Raw genomic sequence first — 25,122 nt, 5'->3', positions numbered from 1 at the left:
TTCAGCAAAACAGTACCCCCCTCAACCCCCCCCCCCTCAGTCGCCCGCCCAATCACCACAGGAATCAGGCCCAATCAACAATGTTTACTCTAAAACCCGTCTCCCTCGATGCCACTAAAAATATCATCAGCACTCTGTGAAATAGCACAGCGCCTAACGATATTATCCCCACCAAACTGCTGAAGGAATGTGCCGATATTTTGGCACCACCCATCAAGCAGCTGATTAACCAGTCATTCAGGGAAGGCATAGTGCCCTCCCTGTTGAAACAAGGTATCATCAAACCCATCTTAAAGAAACCCACCCTTGACCCCAAAGACCCTGAACATCGTCGTCCCATAACAGGCCTGAACGTTTTCTCCAAGGTAATGGAGAAAGTGGTGGTACAACAGCATCTAGACACCCATAATTTTCTCGATCCTTATCAATCGGGTTTCCGTCCAGGGTACGGGACGGAAACAGCATTGCTCAAAATATGGGATGATGCTCTTGAGGCCGCAGACGAAGGAGAACCTTGTCTTCTAGTACTGTTGGACCATAGCGCAGCTTTTGATACGGTTATTGCTAACTCGGCTAGCTGAAGTAGCCAAAGTTGCGGAATGTGACTTATCCTGGTTCTCCTCCTTTTTGGAAAACCGATCACAAGTAGTGAAACTGGGACCGTTCACCTCTGAAAAACGCACGGTGTCATGCGGAGTCCCTCAAGGATCACCTCTGTCGTCGGTGCTGTTTAATATCTATCTTCCCCCTCTTTTTGAAATTATCAGCAGCCAAAAGCTGCTCTACCACTCTTATGCGGATGACACACAATTGTATTTTTGTATCTGCAACAAAAAGGATCACCATCTCAATCTAGAGAAATGTCTCTCTTTGATAGAGAACTGGATGACAAAGAGTTATCTCAAACTCAACGGCTCAAAAACAGAACTTCTCCTGTTTCACGCCAATCGGAAGAATCAACTAGCAACAACCTGGACACCCCCGCCCATTCTAGGAAAAATCATCGCCCCCAGCACCAAAGTCAAAAGTCTCGGGTCTTCTTTGACACCTACATGACAATGGATGCACAAATAGGGTCAGTAGTCAGCGGATCGCACCATCTGCTACACTTATTACGCAGACTAATTCCATTTATCCTAAAGAAGACATAGCAGTCATGGTGGGAACAATTGTTAACTCCAGTCTGGACTATGCAAATGCCCTCTACCTCGGACTCCCAAAGTACCAAATCACGCGCCTGCAGGTCGTTCAGAACACAGCCGTGCGTCTGGTGACTGGGAAAAAAACATGGGAATCAATCTTCCCATCACTGAGAAGCCTTCACTGGCTACCAGTGAAAGACAGAATCACTTTCAAAGCACTCCAACGCATAAATGTATTTGGGGAAATGCCCCCCAATACCTATGTGAAAAAATAAAAGCCTACAACCCCAAACGCATTCTGCGATCCTCCAACCAAAATTTACTTCAAATCCCTAAAACCAGATACAAGTCCAAAGGAGAAAGAAGATTTGCTGTCCAAGGCCCTCGACTTTGGAACACTTTACCAACCTCCATTCGGTTGGAGGAGAACCACTTGGCCTTTAGGAGAAAGATCAAAACCCACCTCTTCTGAGCTCAAGGGAGAAGTGGTCAAACAAGCGCCCAGAGGCGATTCAGTTCGCATGTGTAGCGCTATATAAGTTTTTTCACTCACTCAGAAAAAAAAGTTGATTTTGAAATTACATTTTAGGGTTAAGAATGGATATAGAACTTTGATGACAGTTGACCTTTCAGGCACACTTTGACCATCTGAAGAGGTCTTTCTGGCCAGTTTCCTGAAAAATAATTGGGACTGTAGGACTAGGAGGGAGAAGGAGGTGGGAGTTAGGAAGCGGATATCCAGCACCTTCTTCCTTACCTGTTCAAATGGTCATTTTCCCAACAGCAGTAGGATGCCGGCAGTTGCTATATATAGGAAATGTTTGGCCAAGCTTGCTTAAAACATATTCGCCAGAAAATATTTCTCTACTATGATCAGCTAAGATTCCAGTTACAAAGTTCAGTATTCACCTATTCTTCATTGAAATCCAAATCCTAATCTAACTACATGTTATTAAATATCCATCACAAACTTACTTTATAGGGATCATCGGGATCTTCCCATGCAACATGGAACATGTGACGTATTTCTTCTGCTAAACCAATCCTTGCACCACTGTTTGCGGCAACATATACACGTGGAATGCCTTGTGACCTAGAAAGTTCTGATGCCCTTAAGTACAGCAAATCTTCTTGAGGTCCAAATGATCCAATTCTGTATGTGATGTCATTTCCTATTACAATTATGTCTCTACCTTCTGGATATTCTGGAGATTTAAGGGTCATTTTCCAAGCCACCATTCCAATCTGTTGATAAAGCAATATAAAGTGTAAACAAACAACACATAGAGATGTATGCATTTTTTTTTTTTTTAAAGCCCGTGGTGTGTGAACACACTCGATCTCCACCTGGTGCAAAAAAAGTGCAATTACTTTACATGACTATACCACTTAATGGTCTTAAGTGAAAGAGGCTCCAATGAAGAAAGAAGCATCCAAGAATCTCTGGGACAAAAACATTTGGAGAGCTCACTGGCTCAGGTTGGGCTGCTCACAACAGACAGGGCTACTCTCCTGTGGGTAACCAGCAGGTTACCAGAAAAAAACATGCACCAATAGAAGGAGCACAAGACCAAATGATAGAACAGTCTGAATAAATGTACTGGTTTACTGTACAAAATCTACAATATGTTTCAAGGGCCAGAAGAAAATAAACTTCCCATTTTTCAGATGCTGCTGTAACTATCACAACTTCTAATGCATTCAGCTCCAAGTCGGCCATTATAGTCACTCTATACTCTATAAATTCTCTATTTGGAGATACAACTCTGGATGTACAGATCCAGTGTTCTCTAGTATAAAAAACCAACAAAATTCTACTGCACCTTAGCAAATCCTTGGTCAATAACTTCAACAGCACAAACAAGAGGCGTACGCATTGTTCCACTAAGTAAACTATAGGGAATTCATGCTTGATTTGTATAAATTATCCTTCTCTGTTTATTACTACAGGACTTACTAAAATTGTTAAACATAAGTTTCCTATTACAAAGCCCTTGACATCTTAATCACCCTACCAAGTGGTATCCACGTGGTTACCATAAACAGGGATCTCTGTCCGACCCTACTCCCCTCTTTCTTTCTCTCTCTTTTTTTCAAAGGATAAATTCACCTTTTGGAACATTTAACATGTTCCATAAGCTGCAGCCTCTCCCCATCCTCCTCCCCAGTGAGAGCGGGCATCTTCTCTGGGAAACCACTGTTATTGTTTGAAAATCGTGGTCATGCGAGTCTCCACCTGCCCAGCAACATCATTAGTTCACAGTTCTCTGTGATTGGGAAACGACAAGTCTGGGCAGCCTTTACAGCTGTCGGCTAGTAGTTTCAATGGACTATCATGGCGCTGGTAGTTCATTCATTCTTCCTGTCAGTGTGCATCTGTCTGCCCTTACAAGGTAGGAGCAGACAGATACATTGAGAAGTCTGCAGGAGTCCTGCATGTCACCAACAATTTCCACCAATAAAATAATAGATAAAAAAAAACAAAAAAAACATTTAATTAAAAAATATAAAATAAATAAAATATATGAAAAAAAAAAAAAAACATTTTCTTTTTTTATCTTGGTAAATATAAAATATTGCATATGAATTTTATGTGGCTTTTATCCTGTATATAGATGGAGCTCTTGGCTACTTTTCATGCTTTCCAATATCTCTTTTGCCTGTTCACAGAGCCCAAGGTGATATTTATATATACTATTGAGTGAGAATGCACAAAGTTTCACTCAGAGAAAGGGAGTCTAAAAGCAAACATACCTGCTATAATCTTAGAAAAAAAAACTATAATGAAAAATAAAATAACATACTGTATCTTTTCAGATAACTTAATTTTAAGTTTTAGAGCCCTTGCACACTGTGCCGCCCTGAGCGTCGGCGGTAAAACGCTGCTATTTTTAGCGGCGGCAGCACCTCGTGCACGGACGCGGCAGCATCACGCACGCACATGGTAATGTCATATGCGCACGCACACAACGGCCTCACGTTTATGCACACACCAGTATATGCGCAGGGGCGTGCGGCCTCAGGATGCGCGTGTGCGGTGGCATGTGCGCACGGCCTCGCCTTTTATAGGCGTGCGCACACAAGGATTCCATACAGCTGCTCTGAAGGGAGCTGGGACTACAGGGCGGAGCAGGTCAGGTGGTATGCACCTAGACTATAAAGCTCAGTCTGCCTCACCCATCTTGGCTGACGGTGGACACAGAGAGTTTGTGCACAGATTCTTCCCAGTACACAATAACTACCTTAAAGGGTTTGTAAAGGAATTTTTTTTTTATCTTAATAGCTTCCTTTACCTTAACGCAGTGCTGTTTTCATGTCCTCATTGTTCGTTTTTGCTGTCAAGTTGCTGTAATTCTTCTCTGATCTACACACTTCCTGGTTGTCTGTTTCCTGATAACCACAGTGCTGGAAACTTTCTCTCTGTGGTCACTAATCAAGGAGGTGTGATTACTGTGTGTCTAAAACCCCACAGCACCAATCAGTTTAGTTTTCAATACCATCATTGCCCTGTATTGGCTCTGTGGCTCTGTACAGCAGAGAGGCAGGAAACAACATGCAAAAACAAAACTAGAAACTACAGGTACATTATATGATTGATTTGTATCTATTTTTAATCGTTTTTAAAAGGAATCAGTTAACTATTATGTCTCTATACCAGGGATATGCAATTAGCGGACCTCCAGATATTGCCAAACTACAAGTCCCATGAGGCATAGCGAGACTCTGACAGCATCAAGCATGACACCCAGAGGCAGAGGCATGATGGGACTTGTAGTTTGGCAACAGCTGGAGGTCCGCTAATTGCTTATCCCTGCTCTATACCCTCTGTAAACAGTCATTTCAGCATCATTTTTTTTTTAATTTACAACTCCTTAAAGGTAGACTGACAGTGGCATTCTCAAGGCGCATATTTGGCTCTGCATCAGGCTGACCATCAAATAGCAGCATAATTGCTGGTCTATAGGTCCGCAAGTGGATGCAAATTCTGGCTGTGAGTACCTCGGCTTTGACTTGGGACTATGGCAAAAGGCTCTGACACTAAAAATCCAAAAAAGCCAAAGGGTTCACCGTCGGGCTCGGAGGATCTCGGGCATGCTCCTGCTGCTATGTTTTCCCCCAATAAGTCAGAGGGGGCCCAGGGTGAACCATCAGGGCTGTAAGGTGCTTCATCTGCCCTTGGCCCTCCTGCTCCGGTGTATGTAACAGAAGGGGCTCTTGCCTCAGCCATGGGTGGACTGGCGCAAAGATTAGCCACTCTTTCGAGAGAAAAACGCACCAGGTCTCCCTAGCCCCCTGCAGAGTTCCTCATGGTTGAACTACTACCCCCGGAAGAGGTTGACTTACCCTCAGGGGATCAGGCAGAGGTTCAGTCAGAGGTCTCTGACTTTGAGGATTCTACCCTGGAGGAACCTTTTTCGGCTTCTCAGTCCGAAAGGTTGCTAGTACAGTCCCTTACTGATATGGTCCGTTCGGCCTTCAAGTTACCCCTGTTAGAGCCAGCGGCTAGCTCGGTCTCTTCTTTTGGCTCTTAAAAAGCCCCTCAGGCTAACTTTTCCTTTCCAGCTCATCCGCTACTAGAGGGTCTCATCTATCAAGATTGGGAACATCCATATTCTGTTTCTGCCTCCTAAAACATTTCCTGTTTTGTATACCATGGAGGAGAAGTTCACCAAAAAATGGAGTGTCCCTACAGTGGACGCAGCTATCTCCTGTGTGAACAAGACTCTGACCTGTCAGGTAGACAATGTGCAGATGTTTAAAGACCCGATGGATAAGAGATTGGAGACTTTGTTAAAAACCTAATTCGCTACAGCCAGAGGGGTAGCCCAACCTGCAGTAGCAGCTATTGGTATCTGCCAAGCTTTAAAAGACCAGAAAAAGCAGGTTTTGAAAGATATCCCTGCTCAGCAAGCTCAGGATTTGGCCGACTTTCCCAAAGCATTATGCTTTGCGGTAGACTCTATACAACAGTCCTCCCGCCTTGCGCTCCTTTTGGTACATATGCGTAGGCTGCTCTGGTTGAAAAACTGGTCAGCTGAAACGCCCTGCAAGAAGCTTCTGGCCGGGTTTCCTTTCCACGGTTAAGGAGAGGTTTAGGGATCCCTCCTCTTTTAAGAGGCCCACCTCTCCAGTTCCTGGGACTTCTGCTTTCAGGCAGTTCCGACGGCCTCCCGGGAGATCTAATGTGGGAGGAAAGCCTCAGGGGCAGCCTCGGGGTCCCAAAAAACCCTGGAACCATAAGCCGGCCAAGCCAGCATCTAAGTCAGCATTATGAAGGTTCGCCCCCACTCAGCCGGGTGGGGGGAAGACTTCAGCTGTTTGCGGGGGCCTGGCAAGAAAGGATCCAGGACAATTGGGTCCTCTCCACGGTCTCCGCAGGATACAGACTAGATTTGCGGGAATTTCCTCCACCCCGCTTCTTGGCCTCAAGCGTCCCGAAAGACCCGGGAAAAAAGAAGGTCTCTTGTTTTGGCTTTGGATCGTCTGTTGTCCCAAGGGGTAATCATGGAATTACCGGTAGAAGAGCAGGGTTTGGGTTTTTATTCAAACCTTTTTACCGTCCCAAAGCTGAACGGAGACGCAAGACCCATTCTGGATCTCAAGGCTCTAAACCAGTTCCTAAATGTCCGATCATTTCGGATGGAGTCAAACCGGTCTGTGGTCGCCTCCTTGCGAGGGGAAGAACTATTAGCGTCCATCGATATCAAGGACGCATACCTACATATACAGCTCTTTCGCGACCATCAGAGATTGTTAGGCTTCGTGATAGATCAACGTCATTTTCAGTTCGCTGGCCACTGCGCCTCGGGTGTTCACGAAGGTCCTGGCACCCCTGTTGGCCAATCTAAGGGCTCAAAGCATATCTATAATGGCCTACTTGTTGGTGGATCGCTCGGTTGCCGATCTAAACCTAGCTGTACACAGAACCGTGAGATACCTGGATTTCATGGGTTGGATTCTCAATCTGGACAAATCAGCCTTAGTTCCTGTGAAGAGGCTGGAATATTTAGGTCTTCTTATAGACACAGATCAGAAAAGGATTTTTTTGCCCTAGGCAAAGATCGAGCTGGTCCAGATGGTCAGTGCAAAGCGACAGTCATCCATTCGCCTTTGTATGTGGCTGTTGGGGAAAATGGTAGCTTTGTTCGAGGCCGTCCCATTTGCCCAGTTCCACTCAAGGAAATTACAGAACGCCATCTTGTCCGCATGGAACAAAAAGGTCCAAGCTTTAGACTTCCCAGCAGTCCGGCAGTGCCTTTGTTGGTGGCTAGTTCCCCAAAATTTGAAAAAGGGGAAGTCCTTTGTCCCAATTTCTTGGAGGGTAGTGACTACAGATGCCAGTCTTTTAGGCTGGGGTGCAGTCCTGGGGGAGCTATCTCTCCAGGGGAAGTGGTCAGTCTCCGAGAAAGCTCTACCCATCAACCTGCCAGAGATCGGGCAGCACGTCTAGCCCTAAGAGCATGGACAGACAAATTGCAGGGGTACCCAGTCAGGATACAATCCGACAATGCCACAGCTGTGGCGTACATAAATCACCAGGGTGGCACGAGGTTCTCCCTTCATTTTTTCCAGAACCTAGTTTTGCGAAAGAAAAGTCATTACATACTCTGGATGTAGTGAGAGCAGTTAAGGTCTATCTTAAGGCTACTGCTCAGATTCGAAAAACTGATATTTCATTCGTTCTGCCGGAAGGTCCCAGAAGCGGACAGGCAGCGTCTAAGTCCACGATCTCTAAGTGGATTTGACAAGTCATTACTCAAGCCTATGGCTTGAAAGGAAAGATTCCTCCGTTTAAAATTAAAGCGCACTCCACTAGAGCGGTTGGCACTTCCTGGGCCGTGCATCATCAAGCCTCCATGGCTCAGGTCTGTAAGGCCGCGACTTGGTCATCAGTCCATACTTTCACAAAAATGTGGGATATAAGAAAAAATGAGATCGCCTTTGGGCGCAGTGTGCTGCAAGCTGCAGTTTAATTCCTCACGTCTGATGGCGCCCGGCTTATTTGTCTCCCTCCCCTCATTGGCATTGCTTTAGGACATCCCACATAGTAATTACTATGCTTCCCTGTGTCCCGTGATGTATGAGAAAGAAAATAGGATTTTTATAACAGCTTACCTGTAAAATTCTTTTCTTGGAGTACATCACGGGACACAGAGCTCCCGCCCCTCTTGTTGGGAATATTGGGACACTTATTGCTTTGCTACAAAACTGAGGTACTCCCGGTATGGGAGGGGTTATATAGGGGAGAGGACTTCCTGTCTTGGGCGTGCCAGTGTCCATCACCTGAAGGTAATAAGGGGATTTTTAATACAGCTTACCTGTAAAATCCTTTTCTTGGAAGTACATCACGGGACACAGAGCGGCATATTCATTACTATGTGGGTTATATGGAGTACCTTCAGGTGATGGACACTGGCAATCTCAAACAGGAAGTCCCCTCCCTATATAACCCCCTCCCATAGGAGGAGTACCTCAGTTTTGTAGCAAGCAGTATGCCTCCCAAAATGGTCCCTATAAGAGGGGTGGGAGCTCTGTGTCCCGTGATGTACTTCCAAGAAAAGGATTTTACAGGTAAGCTGTATTAAAAATCCCCTTTTCTTTCTCGTACATCACGGGACACAGAGCGGCATATTCATTACTATGTGGGATGTCCCAAAGCAATGCTTTAATGAGGGGAGGGAGACATCTTCCCAAGACAACAGGATTTAATTAGAGGTACACTCTAAAATAATAATAATAAATCCAACTTAGTCAAAAAAAGAATAAATTTAAATGTAAATTTAAATCAAGGGTGCCCCCGATTCCGAGGGTCTTAAATCGCAGCCTGCAGCACTGCCTGCCCAAAGGCTGTATCAGTATTCCTTCTTACGTCCAACTGGTAGAACTTTGTAAACGTGTGGACTGAAGACCAGGTTGCCGCCTTGCATATTTGAGCCATAGAGATCTGATGGTGTGCTGCCCAGGAGGCGCCCATGGCCCTGGTAGAGTGAGCCTTTATTGATAAAGGAGGAGGCAACCTCTTCAAGCCGTATGCCTGAGTAATTAACTGTCTAATCCACCTCGAGATGGTGGATCTTGCAGCCGCCTGCCCCTTCTTGGGCCCGTCCGGCAAAATGAACAACACCTCTGTTTTCCGAATCTTCTCTGTAGCTTTAAGATAGGCCTTCATGGCCCTGACAATATCTAGGGTATGCAGCAACCCTTCTTTTCTAGACGTAGGTTTCGGAAAGAAGGAAGGTAGAATCAAATCCTGGTTTAGGTGAAAACCGGATATAACCTTCGGCAGAAAAGAAGGATGAGGACGGAGAACCACCCTATCCTTATGCAGAATAAGATATGGTTCCTTACAAGATAAGGCAGCCAATTCTGACACTCTCCTGGCTGAAACTATGGCAACCAGAAATACCAATTTCCTTGTTAGTAAAACCAAAGGAATCTCAGCCAAAGGTTCAAAGGGTTGCTTCTGCAAAGCTGATAGACCAAGATTTAAGTCCCACGGACAAATTGGGGACTTGATCGGAGGATTAATACGTAAGACCCCCTGAATGAAGGTCTTAACCAGCGAGTGGGTGGCCAACGGCCTCTGAAACCACACTGACAGAGCTGAAATCTGTCCCTTAATTGTGCTTAATGCCAGGCCTTTATCCACTCCCAGCTGGAGAAAACTTAACACTCTATCAATGGTATACTTGCGAGAAAGCCATTTCTTGGACTCACACCAGCCTACATAGGCCCTCCAAACCCTGTAATAAATTATTCTGGAGACCGGCTTTCTAGCCCTGATCAGGGTGGAGATAACCTGCTTAGACAGACCTCTACCCCTGAGAATCAGGGATTCAGCCGCCAGGCCGTCAAATTTAGACGCCGTAATGCAGGGTGGAGGATCGGGCCTTGAGAGAGTAGGTCTGGTCGTAGAGGAAGAGTCCAAGGGTCTTCTACTGCCATCCTCAAGACTAGTGAGTACCATGCCCTCCGGGGCCACGCTGGAGCAACCAGGATTACTGGCTTGTGCTCCATCCTTATCCTGCGCAGCAGGCGGGGTAGTAACTGGAGAGGGGGAAACGCATAAAGGAGTTTGAACTGATGCCAAGGGCAAACTAACGCATCGGTTCCGCAGGCCATCGGGTCCCTTGTGCGGGACATGAACCTGTCTAGCTTCTTGTTGAACCTCGATGCCATGACATCCACGTCTGGCACACCCCACCTTTGGCAGATTGTCTGAAAAACCTGGGGATGTAGAGACCATTCCCCTGGCGACATAGTTTGGCGACTTAAGAAGTCTGCCTGCAGGTTGTCCACTCCGGGAATGAATATTGCCGATATGCAGGGCACATGAGCCTCTGCCCACAGAAAAATCAAGCTCACTTCCTTCTGAGCGGCCTGACTCTTGGTTCCCCCTTGGTGGTTTATATATGCCACAGCCGTGGCATTGTCTGATTGTATTCTCACCGGGAATCCCTTCAGTTTGGATGTCCATGCCAGGAGGGCTAGCCGAGCAGCTCTGAGCTCCAGGATATTGATGGGCAGCTGCTTCTCCGCCGCTGCCCAAGTACCTTGGCGAGTATAACCATCCAAGACCGCTCCCCAGCCTTTTAGGCTGGCATCTGTGGTCACTATCTTCCAGGCTATGGGGCTGAAGGATTTCCCTTTCAGCAGATTCTGAGGGTTTAACCACCAGCACAGACTTTGCCGGGCTCTTGATGATAGAGCTAAAGGAAACTCCAAGGCCTGTGCTTTCCCGCTCCAAGCCGCCAGAATGGCTGCTTGTAGGACGCGAGTATGGCTCTGTGCGTAAGGTACCGCCTCGAACGTAGCCACCAGCTTGCCTAGTAAACGCATACATAGGCGAATAGTTGGTTCTTTTTTGCTTAGAACCAGCTGAATCAACTCCTTGATAGCTTTGACCTTTACCAGGGGTAAAAATACTCTTTGCTGAGCTGTATCTAACCTCATGCCGAGATATTCCAACTGTTTTGTTGGTTGGAATGCTGATTTTTCTCGGTTTAAGACCCAGCCGAAACTCTCGAGGTATTGACCCGTAAGGGCAACCGCTTGCTCCAGGCAAGCCGGTGAGTGATCTATGATCAAGAGATCGTCCAAGTATGCTAGGACCGTGACCCCTTGGATTCTTAGATTGGCTAAAATTGGAGCTAGAACCTTCGTAAACACCCGGGGGGCCATAGCCAGCCCGAAAGGAAGTGCCACAAACTGGAAGTGACGCTGAGCCACCGAGAAGCGTAAAAATCTTTGATGTGGCTGAAAGATCGGTATATGAAGGTAAGCGTCTTTTATGTCTATGGAAGCCAGAAAGTCGTCCTTCTGGAGCGCGGCGGCTGCTGACCGAACCGATTCCATCCGGAATGACTGAACCTTTAGGTAAACGTTTAAACCTTTTAGGTCTAAAATTGGTCTGACATCGCCGTTGGGCTTTGGTACGACAAATAGATTGGAGTAGAAGCCTAGTCCTTGCTCTTGGACTGGTACCTCTACAATCACGCCCTGGCAGAGCAGACGATCCAATGCCGTTAGGAACGAGGCCTTTTTTGCTGGATCGTTCGGTACCCTTGACTCCTGAAAATGAGGCGGCGGAAACTTTAGAAACTCTAACTTGTAGCCTCTGGCCACAGATGACCGGACCCATCTGTCGGGGATGTTGGCTTCCCAAACCTCTGAAAAGAGACGAAGCCTTCCCCCCACTCGAGTGAGTGGGGGCGCCCCTTCATAAGGCAGACTTAGGGGCTGGCTTTGTTGGCTTGCGATACCATGGCCTCTTGCCCCCAGGGGCCTGTCCCTGTGACTTATTGTTAAAGTTGGATCGCGCAGGAGGCCGTCGATACTGCCTGGAATTTGAGGGCCCCGGGACAGGGGAAATCGGCCTCTTAAAGGCAGGACCCCGGAACTTCTTTTTGACTGGTAGGAGGGTACTTTTACCACTCGATATAGTCTGAATGTATTTATCTAGATCTTCTCCGAAGAGTCTTCCCCCATGAAAGGGAAACCCTGCCAGAAGTTTCTTACATGGGGGCTCGGCCGCCCAGTTCTTTAACCATAAGAGCCTTCTCATATGCACTACTAATAGTGATAAACGAGATGCCTGCTGGATGGAGTCCTTTATAGCATCCACCGCAAAGCATAAAGCTCTGGGAATATCAGATAGCTCCTCTGCCTGTTGGGCAGGGATGTCTTTCAGCATCTGTTTAGTCTGGACCTTCAAAGCCTGACAAACTCCGATAGCAGCTACTGCCGGCTGTACCACTGCTCCTGCCGTAGCAAAGGAAGCCTTTAAAAGTGTCTCTAAACGTTTATCAACCGGATCCTTAAACATTTGTATGTTTTCTACCGGACAAGTTAATGTTTTATTTACGCACGAGATGGCTGCGTCCACAGCTGGGGGCGCCCATTTTTTGGAAAATTTCTCTTCCATGGGGTAGATAACAGAAAATCTTTTAGGCGGCAAAAAGATTCTGTCCGGTCGTACCCAATCTTGGTAAATCAATTCCTCCAACAGAGGATGGACCGGAAAAACTGCGTCATTCAAGGGGGCTTTTAAAGAGCCCAAGGAGGAAACTATCGGAGCCCGAGGCTCCGGTAAGGGCAACTTAAATGCCGATCGGACCATGTCTGTCAAGGACTGGATCCACAGACTTTCTGCTTGGGAGGCAGAGAATGGTTCCTCCACAGTAGAATCCTCAAGCTCTGAACCTTCTAGGTTCTGGTCCACCAGGTCCTCCTGAGATTCTAAGTCTCCTAGGGAGAGAACCTCCGCATCTGAGTATACACACTTTGGTGAAGGGGACCTAGTCCGCTTTTTGTCTGGCAATGAATTAGCGATCATAGCTGCCAATCTTTTCTCCAGCCCTCCTAAGGAGATAGCTAGCATTTCCTCAGTGATAAACACCGGGTTGGGAGGATCTGGGCCAGCCTCCGCACCAGACCCCCCTATTGGCTCAACCAAGGCGGCCATCCCTGGGTCAACAGGTGGGGAGAGTACTGGCATAGCCTGACTCATATCCTCAGAATCTGAGGGGGAACCCTTTTGTTTTTTGGTATTTTTTGCCCCTCTGGATCCCGAGCCTTTGGGAGCCATGGTACAAGACCGAGGTACCCCAGCATACAACAACTGACTGTTTGTAGCTAGGAAAAAATTACGTGGTTAAGGGAACAGTAGTATTACTAATGTCCCTAACCTGGTGGGGCTCCGTATGTTCCAACAAAAAAGAACCACTTTTTTTTTTTTTTTTTCAATACATTATTATATATATATATTTCCTTTATCTTATTAAAGGCTTTTTTTTTTTTTTTTTTTTTAAAACATACAGCCCCACCAATACTTTACCAGCCTCCAACCTGCTGCAAAGAGGATTTTTGGCTTAATAGATATGCATAGGCTAAGCCTAGCATGTACTACCCCTTTCCTGCCACCGGGGGTCACTAGTGTGCCGCTCTGTGTCCTCTCGCTCTCAGCTCAGTTTCAGACTGAGCCATAACGAGGACCTGCTTCAAATAACAGAGGCGAAAGCCCGCCTCTTTCGACGCCGGCCTGCACCCTCCCCCCCCCCCCCCCCTGAACGGCGCGAAACTGCTCTATTAAGCGTGCACGCGCCCGCGCGCGCGCCCGTATGTCAGGGGAGGGGAACACATGGAGACGCGCTGCCAGCCTCAGGAAGCAGGGAGAGGATCGCCCCTACGGCTGCAGAGCGGCAATTTCAAAAACCCCGGCCAGGTAGGACTTAAACACAGGCCTCTTAAAGGACACATTTATAGCCCTGAGACAGATCTCCAAAAAAGACCTTCCCAACCAGCGGGGCAGCAGGTAGCCAGTAAAGAGATGCCTAGACAGGGGAATCCAGTCATGGGGGGAAAAGTTAGATCATCCAGACATAACAGACATAGTGACCATGGTGCCAATGCAGAGCATACTCAGGCAAACCCCCCGCAGATCTCCCCTGGAGAGTCCACTGTCGGACCAAGTCCCGCAGACTCTCCACTTACCTGCTCCATGCCGCAGGACGTTTGCCAAGCAACAACAGTCCAATCTTCTCCCATCTCCGTGGGTAAAGTAGTAGACCATCAGGTACTGGGGTCCTAGGAAGGAACCGACTGACCTGGACCTATATAGCACCCTGGCAAACAGGATACTTTTGGCTTAGGAAAAGCTCTAAGTCCTGGGCCCAGGGTCCATCCCTCTAGAGAGGGCATTATAGGCAAAACCCCACGGTTTGGGGCCCGGGTACTGTCCACTTTGGCGCTGAGGCACTTTGGACAGATCCGGTTAGCCCGCCTTAATCCCAAGGATACAGAGGCAAAGCTAATCCATGACCAACACCTAAGACACTGGCGAAAAAACTGAGGTACTCCTCCTATGGGAGGGGGTTATATAGGGAGGGGACTTCCTGTTTGAGATTGCCAGTGTCCATCACCTGAAGGTACTCCATATAACCCACATAGTAATGAATATGCCGCTCTGTGTCCCGTGATGTACCAGAAAGAAAACTATGCTTCTCTGTGTCCCGTGATGTACTCCAAGAAAAGGATTTTCCAGGTAAGCTGTTATAAAAATCCTATTTTTTTCTTCATATGTTTGAGTAGTTTTAAATCTGTTTTTATAAATAAAATTACTAAGGATAATGCACAAGGTCGTGTGTCCTCTTTTTCTATTTTCTTCTCTTGACAGTAAAACCCTGTTTGAAGAGCTTGCCTCCCATGCTGTTGCTTTATAATTACTCATCTTTGTGAATGGGTGCCAAATTCATTATAAGGCACATCTATCCCCCCTGTCATGGTCTAGGTCATGGCTACATTCTATAGTGATTTTTGTTGCCAATTATGAAAAAAATTGTAACCCCAATTTGTGAGTCAAAAGATTAACTGTTATTTCCGCTATCATACCTCCACACTCTTCTCCTGAACATAATGGGGCGGATTTACTAAAGGATAACAGACTGTGTACTTTGCTAATACCCAATCAGGTGCAAGAAAATTTTGAACAATAACAGGAGGATTTCTTGCACATAATTGGATAATGAAAATTAGCACTACTTTACCATATTCACTCAGCCGTTGGGAAAATTAGTGCAACTGCACTTGCAAATTTGCCTTTAGTAGGTTCACGCCAATGCCTACTGTCATACCTTCAACAATTCCCTCTTACACATCTTGTCCCGTTATGTCTCCAGACTCCACTACTGCATATCCTTCCCATTTTCATGCCCTCTATACTTCTCTAGGTATCTGTAGATACCTAAATAACTAATGTTTGTTTACATTGATCTCCTATTCCAAAACTCTCCTAAGCACAGACACCGTTAGCATTTCATTGTGACCCGACATAGCTTAGTATGACAGTCATGCTCTCTGGAACAAGCTGTAAATGCTGAGCTTCCACTGCTGGGAGTGCTGGCATGGAAGGGAGCTCATCGCAGCTTTTGCAATCACTGAAGGTTAAGAGAGGACTCCCTGTAGCCTCACATCAATGCTGTCCCTAAGATGAGTGTGTAAGTGGCAACCTCAGCCTGGACTCCAGCCAGGCCACGCCCCCAACATGTTTCGCTCTGTCCCTCTGAGCTTAGTCATGGGGAACCGATACTGAGTAAAACATATTGGGGACATGGCCTGGCTGGAGTCCAGACTGAGGTTGCTACTTACACACTCATCTTAGAGACAGCATAGATGTGTGGCCACAGGGAGTCCTTTAACCTTCAGCTTTAGCAATTCATCCTGGTTTTGTTTGTTGCATTTGTTACCCCATTAAGAGTTAAATACCTCCAGACAAACAATTTATGTGTTATAAATTATTACAGGTACTTAAAAGGCGCCGTCAATTTACACAGTCCTTCACATGTAGTATACATTCACATCAGGTAAATAGGGGTAAATAATAACAGAGACAACATCACAATCATAATAATGCTCATTTCCCCCCTAGCCCTCCCACTGACATCTTATCCAGGTGCTATCCAGATCAAATGATAATGTTACAAGGTGCTTTCATGGTCAGGGACAAAATGATGAACAGAAAAACACGCATGCTGCAATCAATCTGTCACATTACAGAAGTTACCTCATTTCCTCCTGGCAGTCTGTTCATGTGTACCAACTGGCCTTGGTCATCCAGTACAAGTTCAGTGTAAGTGAGAACATCTGAAGACAATTGACACTTTGGAATGAAAGCACTAGCATCCATTGACTCCCATAGCTTAATAAGCGCCTGGAGGAAAAATTGGAAGATTGTATTATGCCTAATGTTTAGAACATTAGAAGAATAATTATTAATCCTAACTGATGAAGAAAGAATGAAACATCTGGATTTATGGAATTATATATTTTCACAAACATACCCTACTGAGATGTATCTGACATTACTTGTAAAATTACAATCTACTACTCATTTAGGTCTACATATTTTTATTCAGTGCTCCCAATGCCAATCAGCTAGATGCTTAATGATTCATATTTCAGAAAGCAGCTCAACAGGATGCATTCATTTTGAGATGCTTTGTTGTGCACTTGGTAAAACAGTCAAGTGTCTGTTCTTAATGTGTGGTCATTGCTTGTAGGGTTCAATGAACATTACAAGCAAAGGGTGGAGGGCCACTATGTGTACACTGAACCTAACCCAATAAAAGTGTGGATTGGATGGCCTCTTGAAAACAAAGGAATACCGAAAGCACAGGTTTATTGTCCAATACCGTTTATTCAATAAAAACGTGTAAATAAATCAATGCACTTACAAAATTGAAATAAACACAAGCATCAAAAAGGCAGTGGGAATCCCTGGATAATGACCCTTACGAACGCTGTGGTGCAATGGCGACCCTAGGGCGGGGCAGAGGGGGCCCTGACTCCCCCCAACATTATGCTGTGCCCCCCTCATTTGCATTTTTTGTATTTTGCTCAGGCCGCCGCTGGAGTAACATTCTCTCCTGAGAGGGAGAGCGTCCTCAGTCAGCTCTGCGGGGCATTCCTCCCCCCTCCCTCTGCTCGCTGACACTGCATAATGCAAGCGCTCACACAACCACAGCCGCCCGATCTGCTCCTTCCCCTGCATCCTCATTGGCACGGAGAAGAGCGAGTTGCAGAAAGGATTCCATGAGCACTGTGGGGGAGGGGGGCCCAAGCCTTCATCTCAGTTACTGAAAAAACAGACTGATTTGTCCCGTCCTTAGGACAGGAGAACCAGCCTGTAAATTCCAAGAGTGGTGACTGCAAGCTGAGCCGAGTGTCAGTCTATGACACTCTTTTACAGTCCAGCCACCCCCCCCTCACTCTTCTCACATATGAGCAAGGAGGAATACAGCTCCTCCTCCTCCTCCTTTCAGTCCCGGTGTGCTGTATCTGAAGAAAGGGGATGTGTGGGTAGGAAATATGAAAATTAGCAGCATTCCTGGCTGTGTGTGAATGATGCCTAAGATTCTAGCCTGGACCGTGGGTAAGTGTGTGCACTGCAGACTGCAGTACACTAATTACTGAACTGCATTATCTCCATCCATTCTCTCCCTCATCTGTCTCCCTCCCCCTCTCCTGTTCTTTCAAGACATTCACAATTTACTTTCACTTTCAGTTAGGCAGGTAATATACGATGCAAATATCTTTCCTACATCCACAGATTGCAGGAAAGAAACTTGCATGATTCCCCCATCAACACAGACAGTGCTGACAGGGGAATATCCCTCCTGCCCAGCAATTGTATTCTCCCGACAAACAGTGATGATCACTAGTGGCTATACAGCAACCACTGGTGATAATCATAAGAGAATCTGCTCTTTAATGGTTCAAATCTCAGCCAGTTCCTGCTGAACCAGCTGAGATTTAAACTGTCTATGGCTGGTCTTAGCTCTTAGGCAGCCCATACATTGATCACTTTCTTTCATTCAACTATTAGGTTGAATGAAAAAAAAAAAGAAATGATCCAATCTACACATTATAGGTGAATGGGGGAATCCTCCGAGTGTTGACCAGTGGTGGAACAACTAGAGTCGCTGTCCTGTCCCGGCTATTCACAGCGCTGGTCTCTGTCTCCATGGCAGCGGTGGCAGCACATTGGAACCCAGTGCTGGTTACTTTATGGGGCTGATGTACAGGAGGGCCAGCACAATTTGTTGTTAGAGATGGGCTGGGCATGTTCAAAATTCCACATGCCTGAGCCTGCCAGGAAGCCCACACTGCACAGCGCTAATCACAGGAAGTGAGACATTTCCCGGTCTGCAGCTGCACAGATCAGGAAATGTCTCACTGCCTGTGATTAGCACTGTGGAGTATCGGCTTCCAGGCGGGATTGGGCATGTGGGATTTCAAACACACCCGAGCCCATCTCTATGGTTGTAGACAGTTGAGCTCCCTGCAGGTTGCTTAGCAGCAGTGGAGCCTTCTCTGACATGCTGATCGGGATGCAATCCAGGTGATGCTCCTAGTCAAATCCTAGTGTTAAATATCAGTGATTTTATTAATCAAAGCCCACACTTTACAGGCATAGAGCCCACATGGCTGCGGAACATACGTTTGATTGTTTATATGTGGTTGTACTCTTGATGCTAATAAATACTGTGTTTATTAGATCTGACTGAGAGCATCACCTGGATCATATCCCGATCAGCATGTCAACAGAGAAGGTTATACAGCATTACTGCTGCTAGGTGACCAGCTGGGGGCTCGGCTCTCTATAACCAATAGTGCCAGCCTTTCCCTGCATGCACCCATAATGTCACCAGCACTATGTCCTAATAGACTGCTGCTGCTGCCAAGGAGACAGACACCAGACCAGCGCTGATAATAGCAGGGACAGGACAGCTGGGGAACCCCACAGTGGCAGAACACCAGGGCCTGGTGGCAAGACAACCTTTGCAACCATGAGAGTTCTCCCACTGCTTTGGACCTTTATATTTTCTTGGTGTGCTGGTGACATATATCCCTTTTTTTCTGCCACCCTGGGGGGCCCAGTATAGTAGGAAGGGAGCTCACTGCAGAACATGTGAAAGGGCCCGTTGTGGGATAGTAGTAAAGGGCCCCAGGATATATATATATATATATATATATATATATATATATATATAAAATTGCATTTTATAGTTGGCCCCCCTACTTTTGTCCCTGTCCCCCCATGTGCCCCCCTAAATATGAAAGCTGGAGACGCCACTGCTGTGGTGACAGTATCATCGGGTGGATAGATTAATAATTACATGCGAGTTCACAGCATGCAGCTGCCATCAGGCTGTGCACAAACTGCTCACTATCTCCAATTGACGTCGGCCACAACAGGGCTAAAGAGGCCTCTGATACCACGTGACTCGGAAAGAACCAGGGAGATCAGACTGAGCAGAGGATTGCTGTGTGGTTGCCAGGATAACGCATTTCAGAGGGCGTGGAACCCTTTCTCAGGTTGGATGGCCTCTTAAATAGTCACCCTAAACCTGTTCCTCCCCTCGGTCTACGCTAACATACTTTAAAGCGGGGGTTCACCCTAGAATAAATTTTTTTTATTTTTTTTTATTCCTTAATAAAATTCGGCATTGTAGCGCGAGCTACAGTATGCCGGTCTTACATTTTTTATCCCCGTACTCACTGTTTAATCCGACCTAGACGATTCCGTCTGCCCACGGGGAATGGGCGTTCCAATCCAGACGGAAAGTGATTGACGGCCGGCTCTGGCGCGTCACGCTTCTCCGGAAATAGCCGAAATAGGCTTGGCTCTTCACGGCGCCTGCGCATAGCCTGTGCGCAGGCGCCGTGAAGAGCCGAGACCTACTCCGGCTGTCTTCGGGGAGCGTGACGTGCCAGAGTCGGCCGTCAATCACCCTCCCTCTTGCTAGGAACGCCCATTCCCCGCGGCAAACAGTGAGTACGGGGTTAAAAAATGTAAGACCGGCATAGTGTAGCTCGCGCTACTATGCCGGATTTTATTGTCAAAGAATAGACACATTTAATATGTTTGGCTTAAATATACAGTAATCACCAACTTATACAAGTCTATTTATCCTTTCATCCTGCCTCTCAGACCCTCATCACACTTCTTACAATGACAAAACACAAATACTAATTTTATATTTCATGGTAGACTGGCCGACATCTGAGCCTACTGTAGGTTTGCAATGCTAATCTGTTCAAATGCTTTATGTTATTCTACACTTTTTTCCCCCCAACTCCACCTTCTTCCACATTGTACCCTTAACCCCAATTTCAATGGTTGTTGCCAGAACATTTAAATAACTGAATTAAACTACTCCCCTTGCGCTACACCACTACACAATGAACTTGTTTTCCTTTTGAATAATCAACATAATACAAAAATGCTATTCTTAAATGGTCATTGCCTGTACTAATAGGTTACAATCCTATAAACACAATCCCATACCCACAGTTGATCCAGTGGAAGAAAAAAAAAAAAAAGAAACAGCAAAGCATGATGCAATTTTCTCCAGCAGGGGAAAAAAAATATTTTCTGATCCCCCCAAGGGGCAATCGGATATTCCCTGGATTAACTTTACCTATAAATGTTAGTATCCAGTTATATTATGCACATTTAGGAAAAGACTCTTGAGGGAGTCTATTTCACATTTTCATCTGTGTATCTGTATATATTTATATCTTGTAATTTCAACCTCTTAAGCATCTCATCTCTAGGGTAAACAAGTATAATGACGCGTACACACGACTGTTTTTAATGTCATGGAAAAAAACTAAGTTTTTCTCAACGTGATTCTTGTCAAGCCTGCCTTGCATACACACGATCGTGAAAAAAAAAATGCTCGAGCAAAGCGCGGTGACGTACAACACGTACGACAACACTACAAAGGGGAAGTTCCATTTGATTGGCGACACCCTTTGGGCTGATAATGCAAATGTCCCTTCTCATAACCTGCTTCTGAGCATGCACGTTTTATTCCCCCCGTCGTTAAAGCCTACACACAACCATTTTTCACGACGTGAAAAAACGAAGAGAAAAAAATAGAGCATGTTCTAAATTTTTAATGGCCATTTTTCACGTCGAGAAAAATGCTCTGGAGCCTACACATGGTTGTTTTTAATGACCAATTTAAAAAATGGCATTTTTCTCGCCATGAAAAAAGGTTGTGTATATGTGGCATAATGCTTGTAGTCGTTCCTTGTAACTGTAGTCTTTCAGTCCCCTTATTAGCTTTGTTGCTCTCCTCTGGACTTTCTCTAGTTCCAGTACATCCTGAGGGATGGTGACCAGAACTAGAAGTAGCTGGACCAGAGTTTTGTGAAGTGGTAGAATTATACTCTTATCTCTTGAATACCCTTTTAAATGCATGCCATTAGGCTGCTAGCTTTGCTTGCTACAGTTTGGCATTGCATGCTATTGCTGTAATCTATAATCTACTAATCTACTAAAATCCAAATATCTTTTCCATTGTGTCACATATCAGGAATATGAAATGTTGGGCTAACCTTCTTTAACTTTCAAATTTGAATGTTATTAATTAAAAGTTAAAAAGGTCTTACCTGCCGGAACATTTCAGGAAAATCATATATGTAAGTTGTTCCAAGAGATTGCGCTTGAAATCGCTTAGATTGTAACAAATCTTTTGTCACATAAGGAGTATTAATGAGCATCCCATGAAGTGGTCCCTGTTTGTCCCCATATGCTTGAAACATGATCTATAAAAAGAACAAATACATCGTAAATGTAATATCTACCTGTTATGTTTGAACACCATTACTTACAGTAGTATGATGCTTTCAGTTAATTTATCAACTTTACTTTTAGCTGCAATCTCTGTTCACAAAGGCTTGTTCAAATGTATCAACTATACTTTCAACTGAACTAAGACCTATTGATTGAAGTTGCAAAAAGATCTTTAAAGGGTAACTTAAAAAAAAAATTGCAAATAAAATAAATTAATAAAAACAATTGCAAATAAATAAATAATACATAAACAATTGTAACACAAGCCAATGCTGTAATTTATTGCTATTAAAAACTATATTTCATTTTCAATCTTCAGTGCTGTAATTGTCTGTAGAATTCAATGCAATATGGCAACCTGGTGACAGATCACCCCCAGAGATGTAATTTGCTGCTTTTGTGATTGGCTCATAGATTTTCCCAGAAGTCTGTACTAAGATGCAAGTCAGATTTAAGGCATCCCCTGCAACAAAAATTTCAGTTTTGGTGAGATGCCCCTAAGGGGTTAATCACTTCTAAAGGGATGCAGACTCTGCCACTCTTCTCATTAGAGCCCTGCGAGTGCATCAGCTGTTCAAAAATAGAAAAGTCACTCCTATTTAGAATCACTCTGCATAAGATGATCTAACAAAGGGCTTTTCTTTCATAGCAGAAACAAGTAGGACTCTGCAGCAAATGTTGTTAAAATCTTAGTACATTGATCACCAAGATTTAACTAGTAGCCGACCGCGCACCGTCATTATACGGCGGCAGGTCGGCTCTCCTGGGCGAGAGCCCGTAGCTATACGTCCTATCGTATAGCCGCCACTAGGGGGCGCGTGCGCGCCGCCGGAGGCGCGCGCGCGCGCTCCCCGCTCGCCCCCGACTCCCGTGCGTGTGCCCGGCGGGCGCGATCGCCGCCGGGCACACGCGATCGCTCGGTACAGAGCGGGGAACGGGAGCTGTGTGTGTAAACACACAGCTCTCGTTCCTGTCAGCAGGGGAAATGCTGATTTTCTGTTCATACAATGTATGAACAGAAAATCAGTGTTTCCCCTAGTGAGGCCACCCCCCCCCCCACAGTAAGAACACACCCAGGCATACTTAACCCCTTCCCCGCCCCCTAGTGTTAACCCCTTCACTGCCAGTGGCATTTTTATAGTAATCTAATGCATTTTTATAGCACTGATCGCTATAAAAATGCCAATGGTCCCAAAAATGTGTCAAAAATGTCCGAAGTGTCCGCCATAATGTCGCAATACCGAAAAAAAAATCGCTGATCGCCGCCATTACTAGTAAAAAAAATATTAATAAAAATGCCATAAAAATACCCCCTATTTTGTAAACGCTATAACTTTTGCGCAAACCAATCAATAAACGCTTATTGCGATTTTTTTTTAGAAAAATATGTAGAAGAATACGTATCGGCCTAAACTGAGGAAAAAAAATGTTTTTTTATATATTTTTGGGGGATATTTATTACAGCAAAAAGTAAAAAATATTAATTTTTTTCAAAATTGTCGCTCTATTTTTGTTTATAGCGCAAAAAATAAAAAACGCAGAGGTGATCAAATACCACCAAAAGAAAGCTCTATTTGTGGGAAAAAAAGGACGCCAATTTTGTTTGGGAGCCACGTCGCACGACCGCGCAATTGTCTGTTAAAGCGACGCAGTCCCGAATCGCAAAAAGTACTCTGGTCTTTAGGCAGCAATATGGTCCGGGGGGTAAGTGGTTAAACTATTGTTACAGAATTTCTAGCAATTAAGCCTCTTCACTAGTGTGGTGTGGTAACTAGAACAGTCATTTTTATTATGGGGCATTTGGCACCAAAAAAAGCAAGGTAAAAGCAGACATTTACCTCAAATGCTCATAAACATAGCCTCTAACCTATGTTTGGAGGACCTTAAAAACATCATGATGTATCAATGATGCCTAAACCTCCAACAATTAAACTTACTCTAAAGTCCCGTGGACACGATCGGATGCGCGGGAGTGACGTCATCGCCGCTCCGGCCAGTCACAGCGCCAGAGCGGTGATACAAGGAAGACGCTCCGAGGAGACATGGCGGCGGAGGGGAATAAGGAGCGCTTCGGGAGCTTCGATCTCAGGTAAGTGCAACATAATGAGCTAGTATGTTATGCATACTAGCTCATTATGCCTTTTTCTTGCAGGGTTTTTTTTTTCCTGAAAAAAGTTTTTGGGTTTACTTCCGCTTTAAGGCAGCACAGTGGATTTTTTTCACTTTACTCATTATGCTATATATGGAATAAGCCTAATTACTTATTAGCCACGGCATATATTTAAGTTTGTTAATTTATTTATTTCACATTAGTATCTCGGTAGGATTTACAGGTAGTTAGCGTGGCACATATTATATATTTTATTTTAATATCATACGGCTGTATGGGTACGTGAATAGTGTCAGCAGCTGCTCTTACAATTATTATTGATTATCTATTAGCACTAGTAGGTAGCTCACAAGATTTTGTATACTGGTCAGAGAAAATTGGTGAGCCAATCACAAAAGCAGGAAATTATGTTTCTGAGGGGTGTTCTGTACAAATTCTGTGTACAGAACACTTCCATGCAGCCATATTGCATTGCATTTTCAGAAAATTACAGTTCTGCAGATTAAAAAGGAAAGGTAATTTTTAATAACATTCAATTATAATAATGAATTGTGTCGCAATTTAATATGCTATATTATTTTTCTTTATTTGTTATTTTTTAGTTTTTCTTTATTTAGTTACCCTTTAAGTATTTTTTCAATTCTTTTTTAATCCTTTTATCGATTCTTACGGCTGCCTATTTCTGTTTTATAATACATTTTCCCTAAATATTTCTTACACCACTTTTCTGTATCTGAAAAATGAAAAATGGCAGCTGTTGTCTCAGTTAAAATATCAAAGACTTAACATAGAAAAATATGTAAACCATTTCCTGCCTATTCTCCATGACATGCACAATTCATGTACTGCCATATAGTTCCTATACTTTGCTTCATTTTTAGTTTCATCAGTTTTAACTATAAGAAACCCTGTGGTCAGGGTGCCAAGAACTGAAATAAACTGTTCATGGCAATATGCTCAAACATTTAAATTAGTCCCAAAAGCCTGCAATTGAAGAATTTTTTATTTTAAAGTCTCAAATTTTATTTTTTACATATTTTATATGCGGACATTATATATATATATATATATATATTATAAATTTTTATTTTAAATCATTATTATTATTTTTTTTTTACTTGGAAAAAAACGAATTTATTGATATAAAGCACATGTAACAAGTCATTCAGGTACATTTGACAATAAAAGAACCTTTACAAACTCTGGTCAGTGTAAGGAAATATGCA

At 44.7% G+C, this 25,122-nt stretch overlaps 1 protein-coding gene across 3 annotated transcripts in view; it reads right to left on the bottom strand.

Annotated features, from left to right (window-relative positions):
- ACACA (acetyl-CoA carboxylase alpha) overlaps nucleotides 1-25,122 on the bottom strand; it is a 510,335-nt gene that overhangs the window by 183,360 nt on the left and 301,853 nt on the right. For all 3 annotated transcript variants that reach the window (XM_040337823.1, XM_040337822.1, XM_040337824.1), the window contains 3 exons: nucleotides 21,603-21,758; nucleotides 16,204-16,350; nucleotides 2,118-2,387 (listed from right to left, as the gene is read on the bottom strand). In XM_040337823.1, coding sequence (XP_040193757.1) covers nucleotides 2,118-2,387; nucleotides 16,204-16,350; nucleotides 21,603-21,758 — 573 coding nt within the window. The remainder of the gene's footprint in view (nucleotides 1-2,117; nucleotides 2,388-16,203; nucleotides 16,351-21,602; nucleotides 21,759-25,122) is intronic.

Source organism: Rana temporaria, chromosome 2 (genome assembly GCF_905171775.1).
Source record: "Rana temporaria chromosome 2, aRanTem1.1, whole genome shotgun sequence".
Classification (NCBI taxonomy): domain Eukaryota; kingdom Metazoa; phylum Chordata; class Amphibia; order Anura; family Ranidae; genus Rana; species Rana temporaria.
The sequence above is the reverse complement of the archived record's forward strand: the minus strand, read 5'-3'. Positions and strand labels throughout refer to the sequence as shown.